Source organism: Vigna radiata, chromosome 10, assembly GCF_000741045.1.
Source record: "Vigna radiata var. radiata cultivar VC1973A chromosome 10, Vradiata_ver6, whole genome shotgun sequence".
Lineage (NCBI taxonomy): Eukaryota > Viridiplantae > Streptophyta > Magnoliopsida > Fabales > Fabaceae > Vigna > Vigna radiata.
In genome coordinates, this window is record NC_028360.1 from 19,840,523 (window position 1) to 19,860,562 (window position 20,040).

The window sequence follows — 20,040 nt, forward strand, 5'->3', positions numbered from 1 at the left end:
TAGAACTTCAACCTACTTAGAATAAGTTTTATCACATAAGATTAATTAGGAATATGCTTAATGATATAATAAATTCTGATACTAGGATCAGATGAATATCAAATATGGAAAAAATAATAATAAAATAAGAGGCAGAAAATTAGAAATATGGAACTTAACCTTGGCATAAGAATTATAAATTTTGAATATTCTAAAAAAACTAATAATGATCAAGAAAATACAACAAATTCTTGATGATCTTGTAAGAAGGTCATCACCTCTCTTGGCTATAATACTGTGATAAATGGTCGTCACAAAACACAATTAATTTTTTCATTTTATGTCTATTGATTCAATTTTCATCGATATAATAATTTTTCATGGTGAACAATTACAACTACGTGTCTTAGAAGTACTAATTTTATTATCTGTAATATAGTATTTCAATAATGATTTCATTCTTTTAGACTTAAAAAAGTTTTGAGTCTCTTACAAATTAAAATACTTTTAATTGAGTTTTGTATTATTATTTTTTTATTTGTTGAGTATTCAAAACGTATAGTTTGATTTTTATACCAATCTGACATAACTATTATATTGATTAATGTTATTTATTTGTCACCCTGTGTTAAGATACGTAAAATTTCGTGATTAATACGAAAACGATATCTATGTTAATTTAAAATAACAATAACTTTTATTATTTTCATTTAAAATGTGTTGGATAACAAAAATGTCATGTTCTCTCATTATTTTTATGTCATTACTTACCGTGATTAAAAGATGATACAAGTCATCAACATTGATGAGTGTGTGTTTATTATCCAATACATTTTAAAGGAAAATAACAAAAATCATTTATCAACTTACATTAATAGTTTATATTAATAAAAAAAACATATCATATTTCTAAACACAAAGACAAATAGAAGAAAATAAGAAAAAATATATAAAACTTTCCAATACACCAAAAATATTCAACAGATACTTAATTAAAAATATTCAAATTTGCAAGAGACCTGTCTTCTTGTTATTATAATTTGCCTCAAACCAAACAACCTAAATATATACATATTCATGATTGATTTTCTTTTATGTTAGTCCTTTGTTGTGACTTTAAAACACATTGATGTTAATATTCTAAAAATACTTTTAATATATTTTAAAATATTAAAATCAGTATTCATCAATATATTTTGAATAAAAAAAAACTGTTCAGAAAAAATAACAGAAAATCCAAATTTTATAAGATTACAAAAGACTATTTCCTTTTATTGTGTAATAAAGAGATTAAACTATAACTTTAACCATCAAAGATTATAATATTTAGAGACACTAAAATGATATTTAAATATATTTTAAAACACTCACCACCTTAGCTATCGAAGTAAAAGCTGTTAACCATCGATTCCTACAAAGGAACACTCACCTTACCATAACATCGCACATTTAAGGTATCAAAGAGACATTATCAGTATGCATCTTTTTATATGAAACCACCAACATCATCATTATGTGTTTCGCAGAATCAATGGTTATACGATTCGGAAACAATATGTATAACAACGTAGCAAAATCAAGTGTATAGCAAGAAACCATTCATTTTAAACCATCAGCTTTAAAGAACACTTAAATTTAACTGCATATTTCCTCAAATCTGTTTAAATTCAAATTTGATACAAGATGCTATCATTTCTTCTACAAGATGCCGGATAAGTACATTTTAAATTTCTCCCAAATATCATTTACATTTTAGTATCCCTCATTAGTAAACTACATTTGAATTCTGAAGTGGCCAAACTCGTGAGTGTTGGATCGTTATGATCGACACACGAACTCACAGCATTATGATACATGATCTCATTATCATAGCAAAATTACAGGAGAAGGCCCTATGAAATATCTATCTGCTTCTGTCGAACGAATGTCGCGATCGAAAATCATTAAGGTTCGGTGAAAAGATACTTAAGTAAGGGAGCAACAACTGCTATGCTTAAACTGTTCCCTAACAAGGCATACCTATAAAAGAAAAAATATCAGTAGTATAATAAAACACAAGCAATAAATACACGAAAGCATATAACTCAGCAATCTGACCAATTAATAGTGTAAAACACAGACTATTCGGAATTAATAAGTCAACAACTAAACATCACTAAAAAGTTAAAATAAGGGATTCCTCCGTAGGAATGCAAAAATATCATTCAATACCTTTGCTTGAGACTAACGTGCTCTGGAAACTCAAATTTTTCAGGAAAAGAGTGTAGGTTGGCAACCTAGGTACATGATGACAAATACAATATAGATTAGTAATATGCACGGAAGTCAAGACGAAAACTTCAGACACTGAAACACATGCATTCACATGCAAGCATTCTTGAAAACGTATGACATTGACTAAAAATAATTTAAATAATTGAGAATAAAGAAAATCCACCAACCTCTCTCGGGGTAAAATATCTGAGACATTGCTCCTTCAGTGAACTTTTGTCCCTCTTCATCGGCTGCACATTTAAATGTTGATTTGAGGAGGAAAGCAAAGAATGAAACCAGTTTTAACGTCAAGGGAGTTGCTATCAAATAGTTACCCAACGCTCCCTCCCCAAACAAAAACAAAACGTTGGGTTTGGTAAGTTTATTTACTCATTTGTTCCAAGATCAATTATAAGAAGATAGCTTTATAGTCTTTATCAGGATAGTTTTCTTGAAAAGAAAAAATATGGAAATTAAATAGTGATTTGAAAAGGTCAATGTCAAGAAACATATTCTTTAGTATCATAGAAATGTTATACTATATTATATCTCAATTATGATAAAAAAGAACTAGCAGGATATTCTATGTTAATGAGCAAGAAACTTTCATCAACCACAGGTAGTAATTCCAAGTTTTGTCATCAATTGAGCAACAGAGAGCAGATACTAAACATAAGATGAAACGGTGACTATAGAGCATAGAGAGAAAAGCATTTCAGTGACTCAATAACAAACAAGTTGTAGTGTTACGTAGATATATTAAGCAATATGACGAAGAAAGACTTGCACAAAATAGAATCCCTACCTGGACAGTTGCCAAAAGGGATCCAGTTCCCTTCACGTATCTGTAATAACTTTTTGTGAAACAGCAGCAGCGCTTTGAATCAGGATAGACAACATCTAAGCTCTTTTAAGGAACGGGATGGGAAATACACAGTGATCATATTATAACATGGTTTTGAATATGATGTAACCAAATTACTGTGGCAAGGATACCCATAGCACTTCCCCACCGTTCTATCAAGCTTGGGTGAACATAATATTGGTCCAAAGATTCATATTCATGACCATTAGTTATTCCCGAAGTCCCAGGAACATCATTAGAAAAACTAGACATTATAGTAGCTGGTTCAACAGGTATATCGCTGTCAGCTTTCTTCAATTCAAGAAATTTCTCAATAGGTTGACATAACTGCAACAATTTATGTCTGTCCTCTTTTGACGAATCATCTTCATCATCAGTCACTGTATCAAAGTACTCAAATAATGGCCCCGGAGACTGAATCAGCTGGCGATTTAAACATTCATTTACAAAAGATGAAGTTTTCCTCTTAGCCTGAAAATATTATACACATAAAGTCAACAGTAACAAACATGTTTACATTACAGGTTTACAAATCACCTAGCAAGAATCCTAATTGATGATATTAGTATGACTCAGTTTTTGTCCCACTATCCGTATGTAATTTCCAAATCGAGTGATTAACAAGAATTTTTAGAGAGATTAAAGTGCAATGGAAACACCAACAACATCACACGCACTATAACTCAATGTAAGAAATCTTACTCCAACCGCCTCCTGAAGTTATTCAATCCAATTGAAAGACTTTGCAAAAAGCTTTTTAACCAATGTTTATCTTTATTTTATATCTGCACTCAGCTATAAATTAATATGATCTGAATAAACACCAAGATATATATGGCTGTGCAGGAAAATCCATCAGACAACCTTATAATTAAGTATCTTCTTTTTATCTTTTTCCAAATTGTATCTCTAAATCAACATACCAAAACAGAAATCAACTTCTCTGAGGAATAAGGAATAATTTTAAAGTATAGTATTGTTTAAACATGTCAGAATCGTAGGTCCAGTATTAGAATGAATTCATCCCTGCTAAGGACCCAGTGTTTGTTATTTCATTTCTAAAAAACATGCTGTAATTTGATATTGATGACACATACACCACTAGGTCATGAGGTCCATACTCAAGTAATTCGAACAACTGTATTAAGATATTTGGATGACAAACTTAAATACAAAAGGTGAGCACAGCTTAAGTCAACAAGAAGAAGGCTTCCACAAGAAACCCTCTGAAAATCTCTGTTATAGGCCCCAACAAAATTTCATTTCGTTCCAGATAAAGCAGAGGACATAAAAGCTAGAATATCAATTTTAAAACAATTAAGAAAAGAAAACACGTTTGCAAAAAATCACACTTATATGATCATATTCCAGAACATAATCCCTATTTCCAGATGATTCCTAGATAATATAAAATACATCCCAAAAAAAAAAAGACTATGCCAAGGATCAAGAACACTACCAGACAAAAATAACGAGGCCTGGAATATGGGATTCCAAACTGTAAAGGGGTCAGAATGAACTCCTGTGTGATAAAATCTGTCTTTTCCAATATGTCGACCAGTTTTGCATGTGTATCAGAAGTCTGTAACCAAGGAATAAAACAGGAAAACAATTAATAGAAGAAATAATTAAAAATAATTTGGAGTCTTGGCTAATAACTATGAGTTCAATCAAACAAGACAAACCTCAAATCCAACAACATTTTCTACAAATAACATACTTGGAGGCTTCAATAGAAATGGCAAGAGCTCAAGAATCTGAAGAAAAGAAAATGCTCGGGCATCTCCAGTGTCCTTCTGAAGGCCTAGCACAGGATTATTGAGTAAGTTTTTGCCAAACAAAGAAAGAAAAAGGTAACCCATAATATTTGAAGATGAAAAACTCACCTTGTCGTGTATAAGGTTGGCAAGGAGGAGAAAGAAGCCATGCATCGGCACCATACTTGTCCAGATCAGCAGCAGTCAGGCATTGAATGTTTCCCTAAATCAGCAAGCACAAGTTAATAAAGATAAGCCTGATCATTTCATGTTTTATCTTTGTCTGGGATATCATGTAAAGTGCACATTCCTCTAGTTTGACAATTATGACAAACCCAAACTCCAAAAAGAACCTAGATTTTTTTTTGGCGTACAATGGCGGCAACAAGGTTTCAACATAGGATCTTGTACAAACTATTCAAACTTTTCACCAGTATACAGAGCCTAGAGGGTTAAACAGGACCCCTGACTGACAAGATGAAATGAAAAAAAAAAAGTTGGAGTAAAGCCAATTTATTCTGAACGAATTTAGACTTTCACAGAATGCATAAAGAATTGAGAACTACAACTAGTATAACTAAATAAGCAAAGACTAACAGCATTCAGCTAATGGAATAAGCACGAAACTAATAGGTGAACAGAACTTCAAATCAACAGTTTAAATTAAAAAAACAGCAAAGGAAACCTGAAAAGGACGATGACCAAAATTATGTTGGTAAACGTCGTTTGCTGTGTCGTTAATTTCAAATGCTTCCACCACTTCGGCATTCACCTGGGCCTTCATCAGAGAGTACCTCTAAACAAACACTAAGACCATTAGCATATGAAATTGAAGCAAAAAGACTTGCTTCCGTAAATGAAGTGAATACCATGCCGCCGATTCCACTGTAAAACTCCAACACTCTCCGGCAACCGTGTGCCTCGGACGACGCCTTCGCCATTCCGATTAATGCCTCTAAGCTACCAATCGCTTTTTAGCAAACAAAAATTCGTATGATATAACAAAAATCCCTAGTTGCCTCCTGCCAATCAATGACCAATAGCCTAGGGTTCTTACAAGTCTTTGAAATAAGTAAACCATTAATTAAAAAAAAAAAGATTTTTTAGAAAATATTTAATAGACTTTTAAATAAAAAAATATTATTAAGTCATTCTTTACTATTTATTAACAATTCTCTAATTTTCCTAGTTTACTGAATATTCTCAAGTTTTTTTTTTGTAACATTTGTATGCCAAATTAATTCAAAATTAGCTTGCATTTTTCATAATATATGAAAAAGTTAGAATAGAGATAAAGATAATTTAATTAAACAAAAACAAGAAAAATAATAGAAGAATAATATGTTGAATAGGTTGGTTAGTTGAGAATAAAATAAAAGAAAATATATTTCAATTTACTGCTATCAAATCGGCCTGTTTATTTTTTAAAATAACTTATTATTATATTTAATAAAGATAATAATTTGTGATCAATTGTTAACATGGTTACGTTGATTAATTGTCTCAACAACAAGCATTAGAAGTATTATACTCATACTCTATTTTACTTCCAATGATTTTAAATACAACAAAAATAAAAATAAAAGTTTAATATGTATGTAATGTCTGGGCTTTTATGAAGATGTATACGTGGCTATATATTTGTTACATTCCCGTCTTATAATACTCATTCTCGTATTTATTTCATCTTCGATTAAATTATTAAAATATATTAAGTAAATCAAAAAGTCTATATATATATAATATAAATCTGAAATTAAGTATATTTAGGTTTATATGAGATGGGAGTAGCAATTAACCTAAATAAATCAACATATAGAGAATATAATTCCTTTAAAGCGCCAGTAAACAATTGTTATTGATCTCATTATTCATCATTTTAGGTTGAGAAATAGAATTTTGAGATGTTTAGCAGAATATTTTTATTTTTTTATTCAGCATCTGAGATTTGAAAATTATGTTCCTGCAAAAAGTTGACAATTTTTGGCTAAATTTCTATAGAAAAACATTTTCTGTCAGTATATAATATAACATTTTTCAGTTAAAAAAATCACTGAACAAAGAAATACAATCCTGATCTTATTAATCGGTAATAATTAGATTTAATCACGAATATTGAAATATGATGTTACGATTTTAATTTTTTTTTTTTGCTGTAGTATTGCAAATTTAGAAAATTATGGTATATCAAATATATATATATATATATATATATATATATATATATATCCTTTTTAAATATGTTTATTCTTATTCTTATAAAATAAAAAGGTTGTCTTGTCTTAGGCCCAAGTACTTTTAACCCAACCCCTCTGGGTCTCACACTGACACTCTAACAGGTTGAAGGGTGAGGGGCAAGCAAAGCAAAGGGTGGGTTGCAGGTCTTCTTCCTCTTTCGCGGAGCCATGGAAAGCGATGACGATGTTGACATGCACGCAGCCGACGCCAACGAAGTACTCATGCTTTCCCTTCTTTATCTTTTTTCTTAATTTTCATTTCAATTTTCTGCATTCGCCTAATTTCGTTGAATCAAACCTCTCTGGTGTTGCCGCCGTTCAACCTTCAACCCTAATTTGTTCTTTCCTCGGTGCCAAATCATCTGGGTTTAGGAATTGGATGACATGAAGAAGCGCTTGAAAGAGATGGAGGATGAAGCTGCTGCTTTGCGAGAGATGCAGGCCAAGGTCGAGAAGGAAATGGGATCTGTTCAAGGTGCCTCCCTTTCTCTTTTGTTATTGTTATTTTCTCTCTCCAAAAAAATTTATATTTGAAACCACTTTTTTTTTAAAAAAATTTGGAAAATTACCTTTTGGGAAGAAAATGCTATAGTGTGCAGTGAGTTGGATACATTCAAAATGGAAATTAGTTTATTTTTTTCTTTTTTGTTTGTGTAGGATTCTACAACGAGTCTTAACTTATTTGCTAGAATATCTTTTGTGATTTACATTTTGGTTATATATGTTTTGATCAGTAGACTAGTTTTAGGCTCTTAGCTGGTGGTAATGAGAAATTCATTCTTAGTTTGGTCATAAATCATAAGATATATATACATATCCTTCTACCCATTCTAGTTCAGTATTAGAAATCCCGAATAGTAGTATGTAGTGGCCTGCCCCAGAAACGTTACAGTGGGATAGCAGATATATATATGAGATAACCGCAATTTCGAATCTTTTTTGTGAAGTCTATAGTCTATATAATATATATTACGGATGCATATAAATTCTCATAAAGGATGAAATTTTCTAAAGGTTAATGACCGTTCCTAATTAAAAATAAAAAGTTATAGATGTCTTAAGCTATGTGCTGCTTAGGCCGCTACACTAAGGTGCTCTGCCACAGCAGCGCCTGTAGCCGCCAGGGGTTACTTGCCGCTATTGCTCTGCCAGCGCGCTAGTAATGTTGTTAACTTCTGTTTGAAAATTTGGAAGAACCGTTCTTTGATGCTTGGGTTACAAATATCAGTTCTGTTATTTTTCCCCAGTTTTTCTTGAAATTGTTTTCGTTCCTTGATATTGGGCATAGAACTGTTTTTTTAATGCATAACATATATTATTACAATGTATTTTGTTGGACTCCAATCTCCGTTGTTAATTATTTTCTCCAAAATTAGATCCTGCAACTGCTTCTGCGAGTCAGGCCAATAGAGAGGAAATAGATTCTCGATCAGTCTTTGTAGGCAATGTGAGCTCTCTCTTACCCTGTATGTTATCGTGCTTGATTGTCTTTCACCGTCTGTCATCGTTCATGATATGGGTTAAGGGCTTGTTGTGTCTGATTCATTTATGAGCCAAAGTGTTTTGGTCAGTAAATATGTTGGGCTTCATCATATTCTAGCCTTTAAATTTCTTTGATGATGAATGTGCTTTTTACTGTTTTGAAATTTTAGTATATTTCCAAGCAGTGGCATCCTGCTTTGACATGATGTTTTGACTACAATCGCAGGTCACGCTTCCACCTACAAGTTTTCTGGTTTTGTATTGCAGCAGTTGAAAGTATGTGTTATAATATATTTGGAGGGTAAAAATGTTAGCAATGTATGTTATTAAAAAAATGGAGTTGAAAAACAAAATATACAACACAAGAAACATTGAGGGATAAAGGAGATGACAAGAGCGTTAAAGAATTATTTGTTGAGGGATAAAGTGATTTTTGTGGTTTTGTGAGTTTCCATATTTTTCTTTTGGAACGAAAAAAGGAAATAAAAAAAGAATAAAGAAAATAGAATAGGAAGTCATCAAATGTGAAAAGGAAAAATCTTTAACTAGGACTTTTTTCTATCAGTATACATTCCAAGTATTTGCAATGGGATATTGACAGGAAACCAAATAATTGTGGATTGGAGGTAAAGAATCTGGACTCCTACTGTTGAGAAGAGGACATATTTTATGGGTACAATGCTATGCATGCATATATGTCACCTGGTCAAACTTTCTGTGGTGCTAGTTCATGTAATAATTATTCTCTCTCATGGTGAGGGACTGTTGTCATTCCCTTTTTCTACTTTGGGATTAGACTATTGGCTTTTTTGTTCTCTGATACACTTTACACTAGAAAAAACTAAAGGAAAATTGGAAAAATAAACAGTGATCAAGAAGGAAGGTGGTGCACTTCAGTGAGTGGGCTTCTCAAAATCCTAGGTCCTCTCATTGGGAGGTAGAAATGCACAATTATATTGTTTTAATATATGTAAAACAAATGAGGAATAATAGCAATAATAATAAAAGGTCGCTCACAATAGCATATAAGTATCTTGTAATTCAAAATGCATAAAAGATTTTAGTTATTACAAGAATTTTCAAAAACAGATACTTCTTGATGACATTTTTAATGAGAAAAATCTGAAATTAAGTGGAAGAAGCAGGGAATGCAAAGGCATCACCTGTAGGCCAGCAAAGCATGAAACTTTGCATATGACTAACAAATTACGCACAAATCAGCTAATAATGGGAACCAAGGATAGTTGCAGGTACAGAAGTCTGCCCAGATATGATTCACTCAGAAACAGAGACTTCCAAACCACCAAGGCAGCACATCCCAGCAGCCATCTAGTTGCTCAAGATTGCAGGCAGAGCTTCAAATTACACTGTAGCAGCAGCAGCAGCAATGGTTTTAAGAACCCACTGAATAATATTTTCTGGATTTACAAAAAATTCCACTTCCTAGTTTTTTCCCCCATTTGTCTGCTGGTACTTTATTCTGTGACCTACCTTGCATTTTAGGGATAAATCTTGCTACCACATGGACCAGGCAAAATATTTCTGCATCCCTGAAACTTTTCAGCTTGCTAAAACAGCCATGTTTCAGATATAACACATGGCGGCTAAGAGCTGATTTTGATTTTGTTTCTTCCTCAATCTTAAATGGGCTAGGTAAAACAATAAATTTATTAGGGGGAGGCTTTAAATCTACTGTATGTTGTGAACCTTTTTTTCTTTTAGTGGTTGAAATTAACTGACTTGCTCAAAGCCCAAAATTTATTCCATTAGCATTGGTAATGACAATGATGGCAAAACCTATATTGGTATAGGTTTGCATTTTGCCTAGTTGTTGTGCCTTTTTTACTTCATGAGATCAAGTTTTGGAGGTTATATTACAATATCTGAGATCTGTAACAGTTTTATTAAAGCAAAAACAATTTGCTTTCAGCCTATGGAGATTGCAAATATGGAAATACACAGAGCTTAGTTGTTCTGCCAAGGAAGGTGGATCTTCATCATTTTTGGTCCTGAGCCAGTGATTTGATAGCTGCCACAGAACAGTTCTATATTGAATGTATATATTATTATATCTATTTCAGATGGTTTTGTTGACGAAGCTGGTTGAATTTTTAAAAATGTGTTTCTTTCAGTAAATGTTGTATTGATATTTAGTGACGCTAATTATGTCTGGTTGTACTAGTAGACTAGAAACTGGTAAGTATGATCTTTTAACCTTAATTTGGTATTAACAGATGCTTGAAAACATGTCATGTGGTGAATCTTTTGGCTTTACTTGTTTGTTTATTCATATAATGTCTCATGGGTTTGATAATCTCCACAGGTGGACTATTCATGCACTCCTGAAGAAGTGCAACAGCATTTTCAGTCTTGTGGAACAGTAAACAGAGTCACTATTCGAACTGATAAGTTTGGCCAACCCAAGGGTTATGCTTATGTTGAGTTCCTTGAGGTGGAAGCTGTTCAAGAGGCCCTTTCGTTGAATGAATCTGAACTTCATGGGCGCCAATTAAAGGTGAGACAGTTAGAGGATATTGCTGTTGAATATACTGTTTCCTCTTTCTAATAATTTCTTCTTATTTGAGCATTTGTTAGGTGACAGCTAAAAGGACCAATATACCAGGGATGAAACAGTTTCGTTCCCGCCAGGCGAATCCTTACGCTGGGGGCTTTCGAGGCAGATCCCCATATGCACCTCCCTTTATCTATTCTCCATATGGATATGGGTAACAATACAATCTATCATCCCTTTCAAATCCTTTTATCTTGCAACAGACAAAGTAACAAGATTTGTCTATGAATTGCAGAAAGGTCCCAAGGTTCAGAATGGCAATGCGCTACAGCCCCTACTATTAACTGTCCAATTCGGGTAAGATGGACTAAACTAAATGACTCCCTTCTACTCCTATGTAGTGTCATGGTCGGAGTTTTGGCCATTGAACATGGGAGAGGGAAAATCCAACCAGTTCTGTGAGGATTAAGCGTTTACTTATCAGCCAACCGTGTAAAATTGTGGTGTTTGCAATTGCTTTGCTTTAGTATTGTTATATTATATTGGATTAAGTTCGTGTAAAAGTTTCTTTCGCAAGTGTGATTAATACATGGGTTTTAGGTTTTATCCAATTTTCTCATTCGTGCTTCTTCATGAACATCTTAACTGTGAGTATTATTCCTGTTAAGATAACAAAGATAAAATAACTAGATGGGTCTCCTGTCAATAGTGTGATAACCTTTGATTACTCTTCTTATCAGTGGTTTTGATCTGGGTATTATTAAAACTAAGTCTAGAACGTATTCCTTTATGATAGAAATGTCTTTCTTTGATCTAATCACCTCAGTGTCAGTAGTTTATCCCTCTCGACTGCAAATAAGTCTCCAACTTTTGTCGTCATTCATGTAATTATCATATCAATGCAACCATCAAGGTAAGTTTAAATTAGAATACCGAAACACTTGGATTATGCAGGGTATGATGATTTCACGTCAAACGAGCATGTACAATAAAAAAAAAATGACCGTTAAAATTGGTTAGAGAAAATAACTCTTGTATTCTTAATTAATATTAACTTATAATAAAGGAATTTTTTATTTATAAATGTTATTAGTGTTGTTAATATTAATTAGTTAGTGAAAAAGTTTATTAGTTTTACTTATATTTAATAGAGAGAATAATTTAAAAAAACGCCAATAATAAAGTTAGATTAATTAAAAAGTGCCAAAAAATATTTATACTTTTAGTAGGCGTTGATAAGATTTTATTATATTTTTCATTTAAAGTTATTTTAATTCTCAATTTAAATCATTAAAAGAATATTGAATTTTTGAATTTTGTTATTAAACTGAAAAAACTGACTTTTGGTCATTTTCTTTATTGTTATTATTTTTATAACAACTATTTTTTAACGTTATAAAATAAAATAATATTTTTTTAAAATCCTTCCTCATAATTATTTTCGTAAAATTTTGCATACGTTGATTAATTGTTGTTTCAAAACAAAAAACCTTTTTTTTGTATTTTTGAAACCTATTTTTTCTATGTTTTTAATTTATATTATTCTTTCATTATGGCATGAAAAACTCATATACTGAAACTTATAAAGTTTTCTTGCATGTTTTTGGAGAATATTTTCTGCCAAATTTGAGATTTTTTTTTCTATAATTTTCAAAATCGATTACTTCCTTACATTTATGGAAAGTTCATAGTTTTGTTTTGTTCAAACTATAGTATGAATTTTATTTATAATTTTTTTTCTATTTTTCCTGCAAAAATATTCCAAGATAAATTTTTCAAATTTTTATTCCACCACAAACGAGAGTATAAAATTCATGCAAAAAAAATGAAAAAATAATGCTAACAAAATAGAAAATATCTGAATATCATAAAAAACACAATTAAATTCATCCATAAAACGATATTTGTTATCGAGGACTAATTTATTTAATTTATATAACGACACTTTGGTTACAATATGAGAAGAAAAAAAAATAAACAGATGCAATCATTCTATGTTTATCACGTGTAAATAAATATACGAATTTAATTTTAGTACGATGCGCGTCAAATATATCTTAGATAAAATTATTAAAATGGTTGTTAAAAAAATTAATAACAGTAATGATAGTGTGAGGTTATTGTTCTAACAGATTTTTAACCTACGTAATGTTCTTTATTTATAGTATTTAAACGACAAATTATGGTCATTTGACACTGTCAAAAAATAATATTTTAACTACAATTATATTATTATTTTTAATTTAAAATCATAATATGTATTATTATATCATTAAATATAGTGTAAAATGAATGCTTTTTTTTAATCATTATCAAACTAAGATTTTCATATCTAAAACGACAGTGGTACACAAAAACGGTCAAACCTCTTTTCTGTTAGTTCATGACAACTCTTTCTATGATAGAATGATATTTTGTTTTTAAAACATCCAAGATGATTTGTTTTTCCTTTTTAAGATTAAAACGGACAATTATATATATGCATGTTACGTGGTTTGAGTAGAATCATCTGATATCAATCAAACTCTCACCTTTTGCTGAGAAGAAGAAAACAGAAAATGGCTCTGGCCTCATCTTCAGCATCCCTTATCACGATCAAGGTCAAGGTCAAGCCTTGCATTTTCGGGTCTCCGAGGAGATCCGTCGTTGTTCGGAATTGCGCCAAGCCGACGGTGTCGCCGATAGCGACGAGCTGGAAAGTTGATAGTTGGAGGACGAAGAAGGCGCTTCAGCTTCCGGAGTACCCTGATGCGAATGAATTGGATCAAGTTCTCGAAACCCTTTCTTCTTTTCCCCCTATTGTGTTCGCCGGTGAGGCCAGGAATCTGGAGGAGAAACTGGGTCAGGCTGCGATGGGAAACGCTTTTCTCCTTCAGGGCGGGGATTGCGCTGAGAGCTTCAAAGAATTCAATGCCAACAACATCCGTGACACTTTCCGTGTCCTCCTTCAAATGGGTGTCGTCCTCATGTTCGGTGGTCAAATGCCTGTTATCAAGGTCAATCTTTTCACCGTTCTTTCATTTCATCTTCTGATTTGTTTCTTTTTAATTGGGGAAGGATTCCTTTTTCTTTTATTGTGAATTGTTAATTTCTCTCTGGGATAGATTTTGGTGTTTCGAGTGGCGCTTGAGTTAGTGAAGGAATGGGCCCTGGTTTAGAAAAAAAAATAGTGTGAGTGGGAGCGATATTCGTTACACGAGCATATACCTTTTGGATTGAGAAAGATAAAAACTTGAATACTAAAATGGTATTAGAATTTGTCGTGATAGTTGTTGTAGAGTCGTCAGATTACCCGTCTAGTTATCTGACAATCATGTCTAGTCTCGTCTTGTAAATTTTAAATTGAAGAGAGTTTAGTCATTGGTCCAAGAAACCCTCACTTAGGTTCAAACTGAGACTAAGTTAGGTCCAAGAAATGAGTTAGAAATCAGGATATGTTCACAATAGATAGAGTATAGTATACTGTTGGGGTAACAAGTAACCCTCACTTAGGTTCAAACTGAGACTGAGTTAGGTTCAGTTCAAACCCAAATTCTAAAAGAGAATAATGTGTTATGCTGGGATTAAGAACAAAAAATATTAATTTAAAGCTTTAGCTTTTCCTTTTTGAGTAACCAACTTGGAGGAAGAGGATTGTGTCTTTCATGTATTGTTGTTAGAGCCTTTTTAGATACAAAGCTAGAAAAGGTTTTCCGCTGTAAAAGAAAAAATGTATTTCTTATAGAAGTTCTGGCTTGTCCACAAACTTACCTTATGATCAAATTCTTCCATTGAGCAATGATTGGATAGTCTTACATCGTGTTGGTTCAAACTTTTATGATGAATGAGGATGACAAGCTTCAGTATTGGATATGGTGCTTCAGGTGGGGAGAATGGCCGGTCAATTTGCAAAGCCAAGATCAGATCCATTTGAGGAGAAGAATGGAGTGAAGCTTCCTAGTTACAGAGGTGACAATGTGAATGGTGACGCATTCGATGTGGCATCCAGAATCCCCGATCCACAGAGGATGGTTAGAGCTTACTGCCAATCCGTGGCTACTCTGAACCTCTTGAGGGCGTTTGCCACAGGTGGTTATGCTGCCATGCAAAGGGTTAACCAATGGAATCTTGATTTCATGGCGCATAGTGAACAGGGGGACAGGTATCATCTCTAACCTTCTCTAAATTTATGTATGGATTTTGAATCGTTGGTATTTCATTAGTTCTTATTCTTCATTATCCAAAATGGTTTAGATTGAACGGACCCTTTCCATATTGCTCTAAAGACAGCAGAAGACTAAGGAATCACTCAACTTTCATGATATGATTTTTTATTTTTTATTTTTTTGCTGTGGGCAAACAGGTACCGTGAATTGGCTCATAGGGTAGATGAGGCCCTTGGGTTCATGAATGTTGCCGGGCTCACATCCGAGCACCCAATCATAAGTACAACAGACTTTTGGACCTCCCATGAGTGTTTGCTTCTCCCTTATGAACAAGCACTTACTAGGGAGGACTCCACTACAGGGCTTCATTATGATTGCTCAGCTCACATGCTGTGGGTTGGGGAACGTACCCGCCAACTTGATGGTGCTCATGTTGAGTTCTTGAGAGGAGTTGCTAATCCACTTGGCATAAAGGTGATGCTTACATAGAGCTCTATTTGCCTGTGGTCTTTAATTTGGTTTATCTTATTTGTTATTCTCTTTGCATTTGATATGCCCCTTCAACACTACAATCTTATTTGTTATTCTCTTGAGAGGTCCTGTTGGAAATTATCAGTAGTTAGTGTGCTTCTGACAAAAAATTGCAGTTACTGAAAGGCTACATGATTTTCAGGTGAGTGATAAGATGGTGCCAGACGAACTTGTCAAGCTGATAGACATTCTCAACCCTAAAAACAAGCCTGGCAGAATTACAGTAATTGTTAGGATGGGAGCTGAGAATATGCGAGTGAAGCTTCCTCATCTCATCAGAGCAGTTCGCAGAGCAGGACAAATTGTCACTTGGGTTAGCGACCCCATGCATGGGAACACCATTAAAGCCCCATCTGGTTTAAAAACCCGCTCTTTTGATGCAATAAGAGTAATTTCCTTTTTCCAAGATATATAATTCTGTTTTATACATACTCTCTTTCAGTTTCAGTTTTATGTTTTTGGTGTATGATAAGATGTTGGTGGTGTTGATGATAGGCTGAGTTGAGGGCATTCTTTGATGTGCATGACCAAGAAGGAAGCTACCCAGGAGGAGTTCATTTAGAGATGACTGGACAGAACGTGACAGAATGCGTTGGAGGCTCGAGGACTATTACTTATGATGATTTGAGCTCTCGCTACCACACTCACTGTGATCCAAGGCTTAATGCTTCTCAGTCTCTCGAGCTTGCATTCAATATTGCAGAAAGGCTGCGTAAAAGAAGGCTCAATTCAGCACAATCACTTGGACTTTAGACACGAGCTACCATGTTCCTGTGTTCCTGGATCACAATACTGAGCTACCATGTTCTTACAACAAATTCTTCTGGGAGCCACTCACCAACTGTTATGAACAACCTAAATAGCATAATTAATAGTTGTGCTGTCAGAGTGTTACATGTCAGATAAAACATCTTCTTGTACTTGTGAACTTTGACTTTAAGGTTTGGAGAAATTGTGTGTGTATTTATGCCTGGGTAGTGAGTAATAAGTAAAAATTTCAAGGTACAACTTACATAATAAAGCATCATGGTGAAATTTTTATTGAATATTATATATTTTTCTTAGTATTTATTTCTCTGATATGACAAAGTAATATACAGGTTTTTTCATCAAGTTTTCAGAATTCCCTTTTCACAGTGGTAAAACTTTTTTCTTTTTTTCTTTAAAAAAAAGTGGAAAGTTATTCAAAGATATTAAAAAATAATATAATTTTTACAAAACATTAATTCAATAATTTAATTAAATTAATAAGTTATAATAAATTTGTCTAAACTGAGTTAGGACATGAAAATAAAAATGTCACAGTTTATATATAACACGAGTATAAGATTGAATCTCAAATTATATTTTAGATTATCCATATTAAACTTATAACTCAACCTGCATAAGAATGAATTACTTTAGGTTAGATCGATTTGAATTAATGATAAATAAAATTCAATTGGGTTAAGTCATTAGCTAACACGACCCAACTATATCCTAAAAAAGATTACAAAAACTATATTTTTTATATTTTTAATTGCATTGATATTATCACTTTAGTTTATTAATTAAAATAAATATAAACTATTTTTTAATAGATATTTTCAGTTAGTCTAAATTAATTTTTTTATTTCTTGAGTACTGAAAAATTGTATATTTTTTAGTTAAGTCGCTGCTATTTATTTTTTCTGTTAATTGAGTGATATGCATTTTATCTTATCTTCTTATTTAGTTGTCTTCACGTATTATTCTTACGTTAAAATTATACGAGATAATTTTTGTGATTAATATAAAATGTCACTTTTATTGTTGGATGTTAACCACACACTTTTATTTTTTACTTTAATTTATTATTTTTTACATTTTGGAAAATATTAAACATGCATCACACACATTTAAAGGTCTTTTTATTCAAAAAATAAATATATATTATTTATTATATTTTGGAAAATATTAAACATGCATTTGAAGGTCTTTTTAATCACACACATATTTAAATGTCTTTTATTTAAAAAGTAATCTATATTTATTATATTTTGGAAAATATTAAACATGCATGAGCCCTTTAATTATACTGTTTTCATTGTTTAAATAAATTATATAAGCTAATTATGAACTATTTTATTTTAGAACTTAGCTGAGTAGAGTCAGTATACTATGTTTATTTTGAAAATGAGAATATTAAAAATTGTATAAAAATATACATTAATTACTGCCCTGTTGTAATGTTTTAAATTAAAAATTTAATCCAAGCATCAGAACATGAAATTACTATTTTTTTTTTCGTCTTAAAATTGAATGCTGTCATTGTTGGATTATCATATAACAGAAGTTTAGAGGGAATTCGAAATAATAAAATAGATTATTCATATAAATAAAAATGTTATTCCTTTATCTTATTTCATGTATTTCAATGATTGACCATGCAGAAAGGGATTTACACGCAACACTTAACACCCGCTTAAGATTCGTTGACTCAAGTCTTCGTTCAGACCAAAGTCTTGCATTGAAAGCTCTGTGGGTCCCACATCGCCGGCAAGAGGAACTTCCTCTTGTGATTGCCGTGCGCATTATAGCTCGCTCCCGTCGCCGGGTCCACCAGAACCTTTCCGGGGTAACCCGGATACGCCCCGCTCCCGAAAATCCCCACGCAAGCCGAAACGGCTTCCAACGGCATCGTCGGGGGACCCTGATAATATCCACCGTTGAAGGGATTGGTCACGGTTCCAGCCAACAGAGTTGCAATGTTTATGATCATGCCGTCGACGCCCACGTCACCGTTAGGTGCAACTAAAGGCGGCGACTGTGGGCCGTATATGGGCTTGTGGAAGGGCCAGGCGCATTGGCCCGGACACTGGGTCTCGGAGTTGCCTACCCATACGTAGGGGATTTTCCCGTCAATGGAGTTGTGGGTTCCACAGCGGCTACTGCAGAAGCCGTCCACCGTGACGTCTTTTGCGGTGAGAACAAGGTTGATTGCTTGGACGTCCTTGAAGCGTGATGCGAGGCCGTATAGTTGTATTTGGTTGATGTGCTTCCCGTGAGAGTATGGCTCCATAATTTGCTTTCCTACGAACACCGTTGTAGAGCCGCCCTTGTACTTCTCCGTCGTCTGCCACCACGAGGAAACGGAGGGTAATTGGGTATATCCGGAGAAGAGAAATGAATCAACGAAGTCAACAATTATGGAGCGTTGGATCTCGGTGAAATCCCCGTACCATAAAATATTAACGGGGAACTTCCCCTTGAGGAGAGTGCCGTTGTGGTATTTGAGCTCGAGCTTCTGCGCCTCCACGGTGGGCTTCAGCTGTAGCAGAACACACCACAACAGCATGGCTAACAAACATTTGGAAGTCATGTTTATCTATGGCAGTGAGAGAACAGAGAGATATAGTTTGTGTTTTGGACGAAGAACATTGATGATTAGAGACCCTATTTATACTATTCTTCATCTCTTTCTCTCTAATGGTTTTACTGTATTGCATTCCAGATTTTCTAATTCCAGTTTAAAATATTAATCACATCTTTCAAAGTATTCTTAATTGGATAACTTCAACTCATGTATTCTTATTATTCATACTTGCTAATTAATAACAAAATGAATTTTATATAACAAATATTACTGTTATAATTTATTATTTTTAAAAAAGTAATGAATATTTTAAAAATTAACTGCATTAATTAATTAGTTGATAAGATTAATTATCAGTACTGATGTATTAGAGTGTTACTTTGGACTTTTTCTCCTTAACTTTAAACCTTAAGTTAATTCTATTATTTAAGTTAACTCTATTATTTACATTTAACGTTTATAGATTTTTAGTAGTTTAAACAATAATTTATTTTCATTTGATTTTTTTCCTGAAATTTTGAACTTTGAGACATTTATTATATGCAGATATTAATTTTATGTTTACTTAGCTTATTCCAATTTAATTGTCAGTTATAGACTGATGAGTGTAGCAAAGATATAAAACAGATTAACCCACCCCACCCTAACTCATCCTGCCATTTTTTTTTTGCCAAAAATAAAATAACTTTGCCTGATGCTTTTTCTTGTATGAACAAAATTATAATAAGAGTTTTAAACTTGAAAGAAGATAATCTCGAAAGTGGTGATTGAAATGTACTTCAAATCAAAACAACCCCTGATCATCTTTACAAATATTAAAACTTGATTAATAATTTGGTATCTATATTTTAGTTATATGATTCATTTTGCTCTATATATTTTTTTACTTGATTGAATTTTAAATATCTTTTAAATATATTCAAATTGGAAAATTTCTTTCAATTG

The 20,040-nt window shown here is 32.8% G+C and overlaps 4 protein-coding genes across 6 annotated transcripts; 2 read left to right on the top strand and 2 right to left on the bottom strand.

Annotated features, from left to right (window-relative positions):
• Positions 1-1,603: 1,603 nt before the first annotated feature.
• On the bottom strand, positions 1,604-5,893 carry LOC106775135 (tRNA (cytosine(38)-C(5))-methyltransferase). Its single transcript, XM_014662199.2, has 10 exons — positions 5,724-5,893; positions 5,540-5,650; positions 4,984-5,077; positions 4,783-4,901; positions 4,557-4,679; positions 3,229-3,568; positions 3,038-3,132; positions 2,421-2,483; positions 2,191-2,255; positions 1,604-1,998 (listed from the first exon to the last, which is right to left on the bottom strand). Exons 1-10 carry the CDS (start codon positions 5,793-5,795, stop codon positions 1,923-1,925), a joined length of 1,158 nt encoding a protein of 385 aa, XP_014517685.1. The 5' UTR covers positions 5,796-5,893; the 3' UTR covers positions 1,604-1,922.
• Positions 5,894-7,145: 1,252 nt separating this feature from the next.
• On the top strand, positions 7,146-11,718 carry LOC106776078 (polyadenylate-binding protein 2). Of its 3 annotated transcripts, none has more exons than XM_014663386.2 (6): positions 7,146-7,307; positions 7,464-7,566; positions 8,468-8,538; positions 10,897-11,088; positions 11,169-11,299; positions 11,381-11,718. In XM_014663386.2, the coding sequence occupies exons 1-6, from the start codon at positions 7,260-7,262 to the stop codon at positions 11,427-11,429; spliced, it is 594 nt and encodes a 197-aa protein (XP_014518872.1). In that variant the 5' UTR covers positions 7,146-7,259; the 3' UTR covers positions 11,430-11,718. The 3 variants fall into 3 exon arrangements, with proteins under 3 accessions (XP_014518872.1, XP_022642492.1, XP_022642493.1); XM_022786771.1 differs by lacking the exon at positions 8,468-8,538 and adding an exon at positions 8,800-8,849; XM_022786772.1 differs by lacking the exon at positions 8,468-8,538 and having other exon boundaries at positions 7,165-7,307.
• A 1,838-nt stretch (positions 11,719-13,556) lies between these two features.
• On the top strand, positions 13,557-16,809 carry LOC106776084 (phospho-2-dehydro-3-deoxyheptonate aldolase 2, chloroplastic). The gene is made up of 5 exons (XM_014663400.2): positions 13,557-14,081; positions 14,949-15,226; positions 15,428-15,704; positions 15,904-16,149; positions 16,257-16,809. Exons 1-5 carry the CDS (start codon positions 13,644-13,646, stop codon positions 16,512-16,514), a joined length of 1,497 nt encoding a protein of 498 aa, XP_014518886.1. The 5' UTR covers positions 13,557-13,643; the 3' UTR covers positions 16,515-16,809.
• A 1,305-nt stretch (positions 16,810-18,114) lies between these two features.
• Positions 18,115-19,137, bottom strand: LOC106775455 (protein EXORDIUM-like 2). The gene has a single exon (XM_014662580.2). It carries the CDS (start codon positions 19,099-19,101, stop codon positions 18,232-18,234), a length of 870 nt encoding a protein of 289 aa, XP_014518066.1. The 5' UTR covers positions 19,102-19,137; the 3' UTR covers positions 18,115-18,231.
• Positions 19,138-20,040: the final 903 nt, after the last annotated feature.

Excerpts from the sequence above, each read along its gene's own strand:
- LOC106775135 (XM_014662199.2), bottom strand. The coding sequence starts at position 5,795 with ATGGCGAAGGCGTCGTCCGAGGCACACGGTTGCCGGAGAGTGTTGGAG. Across the intron at positions 5,651-5,723 it reads ACAGTGGAATCGGCGGCATG|AGGTACTCTCTGATGAAGGC; the intron begins GTATTCACTTCA and ends GTGTTTGTTTAG. Across the intron at positions 3,569-4,556 it reads GGCCTCGTTATTTTTGTCTG|GCTAAGAGGAAAACTTCATC; the intron begins GTAGTGTTCTTG and ends TAATATTTTCAG.
- LOC106776078 (XM_014663386.2), top strand. The coding sequence starts at position 7,260 with ATGGAAAGCGATGACGATGTTGACATGCACGCAGCCGACGCCAACGAA. Across the intron at positions 8,539-10,896 it reads GATCAGTCTTTGTAGGCAAT|GTGGACTATTCATGCACTCC; the intron begins GTGAGCTCTCTC and ends TAATCTCCACAG. Across the intron at positions 11,300-11,380 it reads TATTCTCCATATGGATATGG|AAAGGTCCCAAGGTTCAGAA; the intron begins GTAACAATACAA and ends TATGAATTGCAG.
- LOC106776084 (XM_014663400.2), top strand. The coding sequence starts at position 13,644 with ATGGCTCTGGCCTCATCTTCAGCATCCCTTATCACGATCAAGGTCAAG. Across the intron at positions 15,227-15,427 it reads CATAGTGAACAGGGGGACAG|GTACCGTGAATTGGCTCATA; the intron begins GTATCATCTCTA and ends GTGGGCAAACAG. Across the intron at positions 16,150-16,256 it reads GCTCTTTTGATGCAATAAGA|GCTGAGTTGAGGGCATTCTT; the intron begins GTAATTTCCTTT and ends TGTTGATGATAG.
- LOC106775455 (XM_014662580.2), bottom strand. The coding sequence starts at position 19,101 with ATGACTTCCAAATGTTTGTTAGCCATGCTGTTGTGGTGTGTTCTGCTA.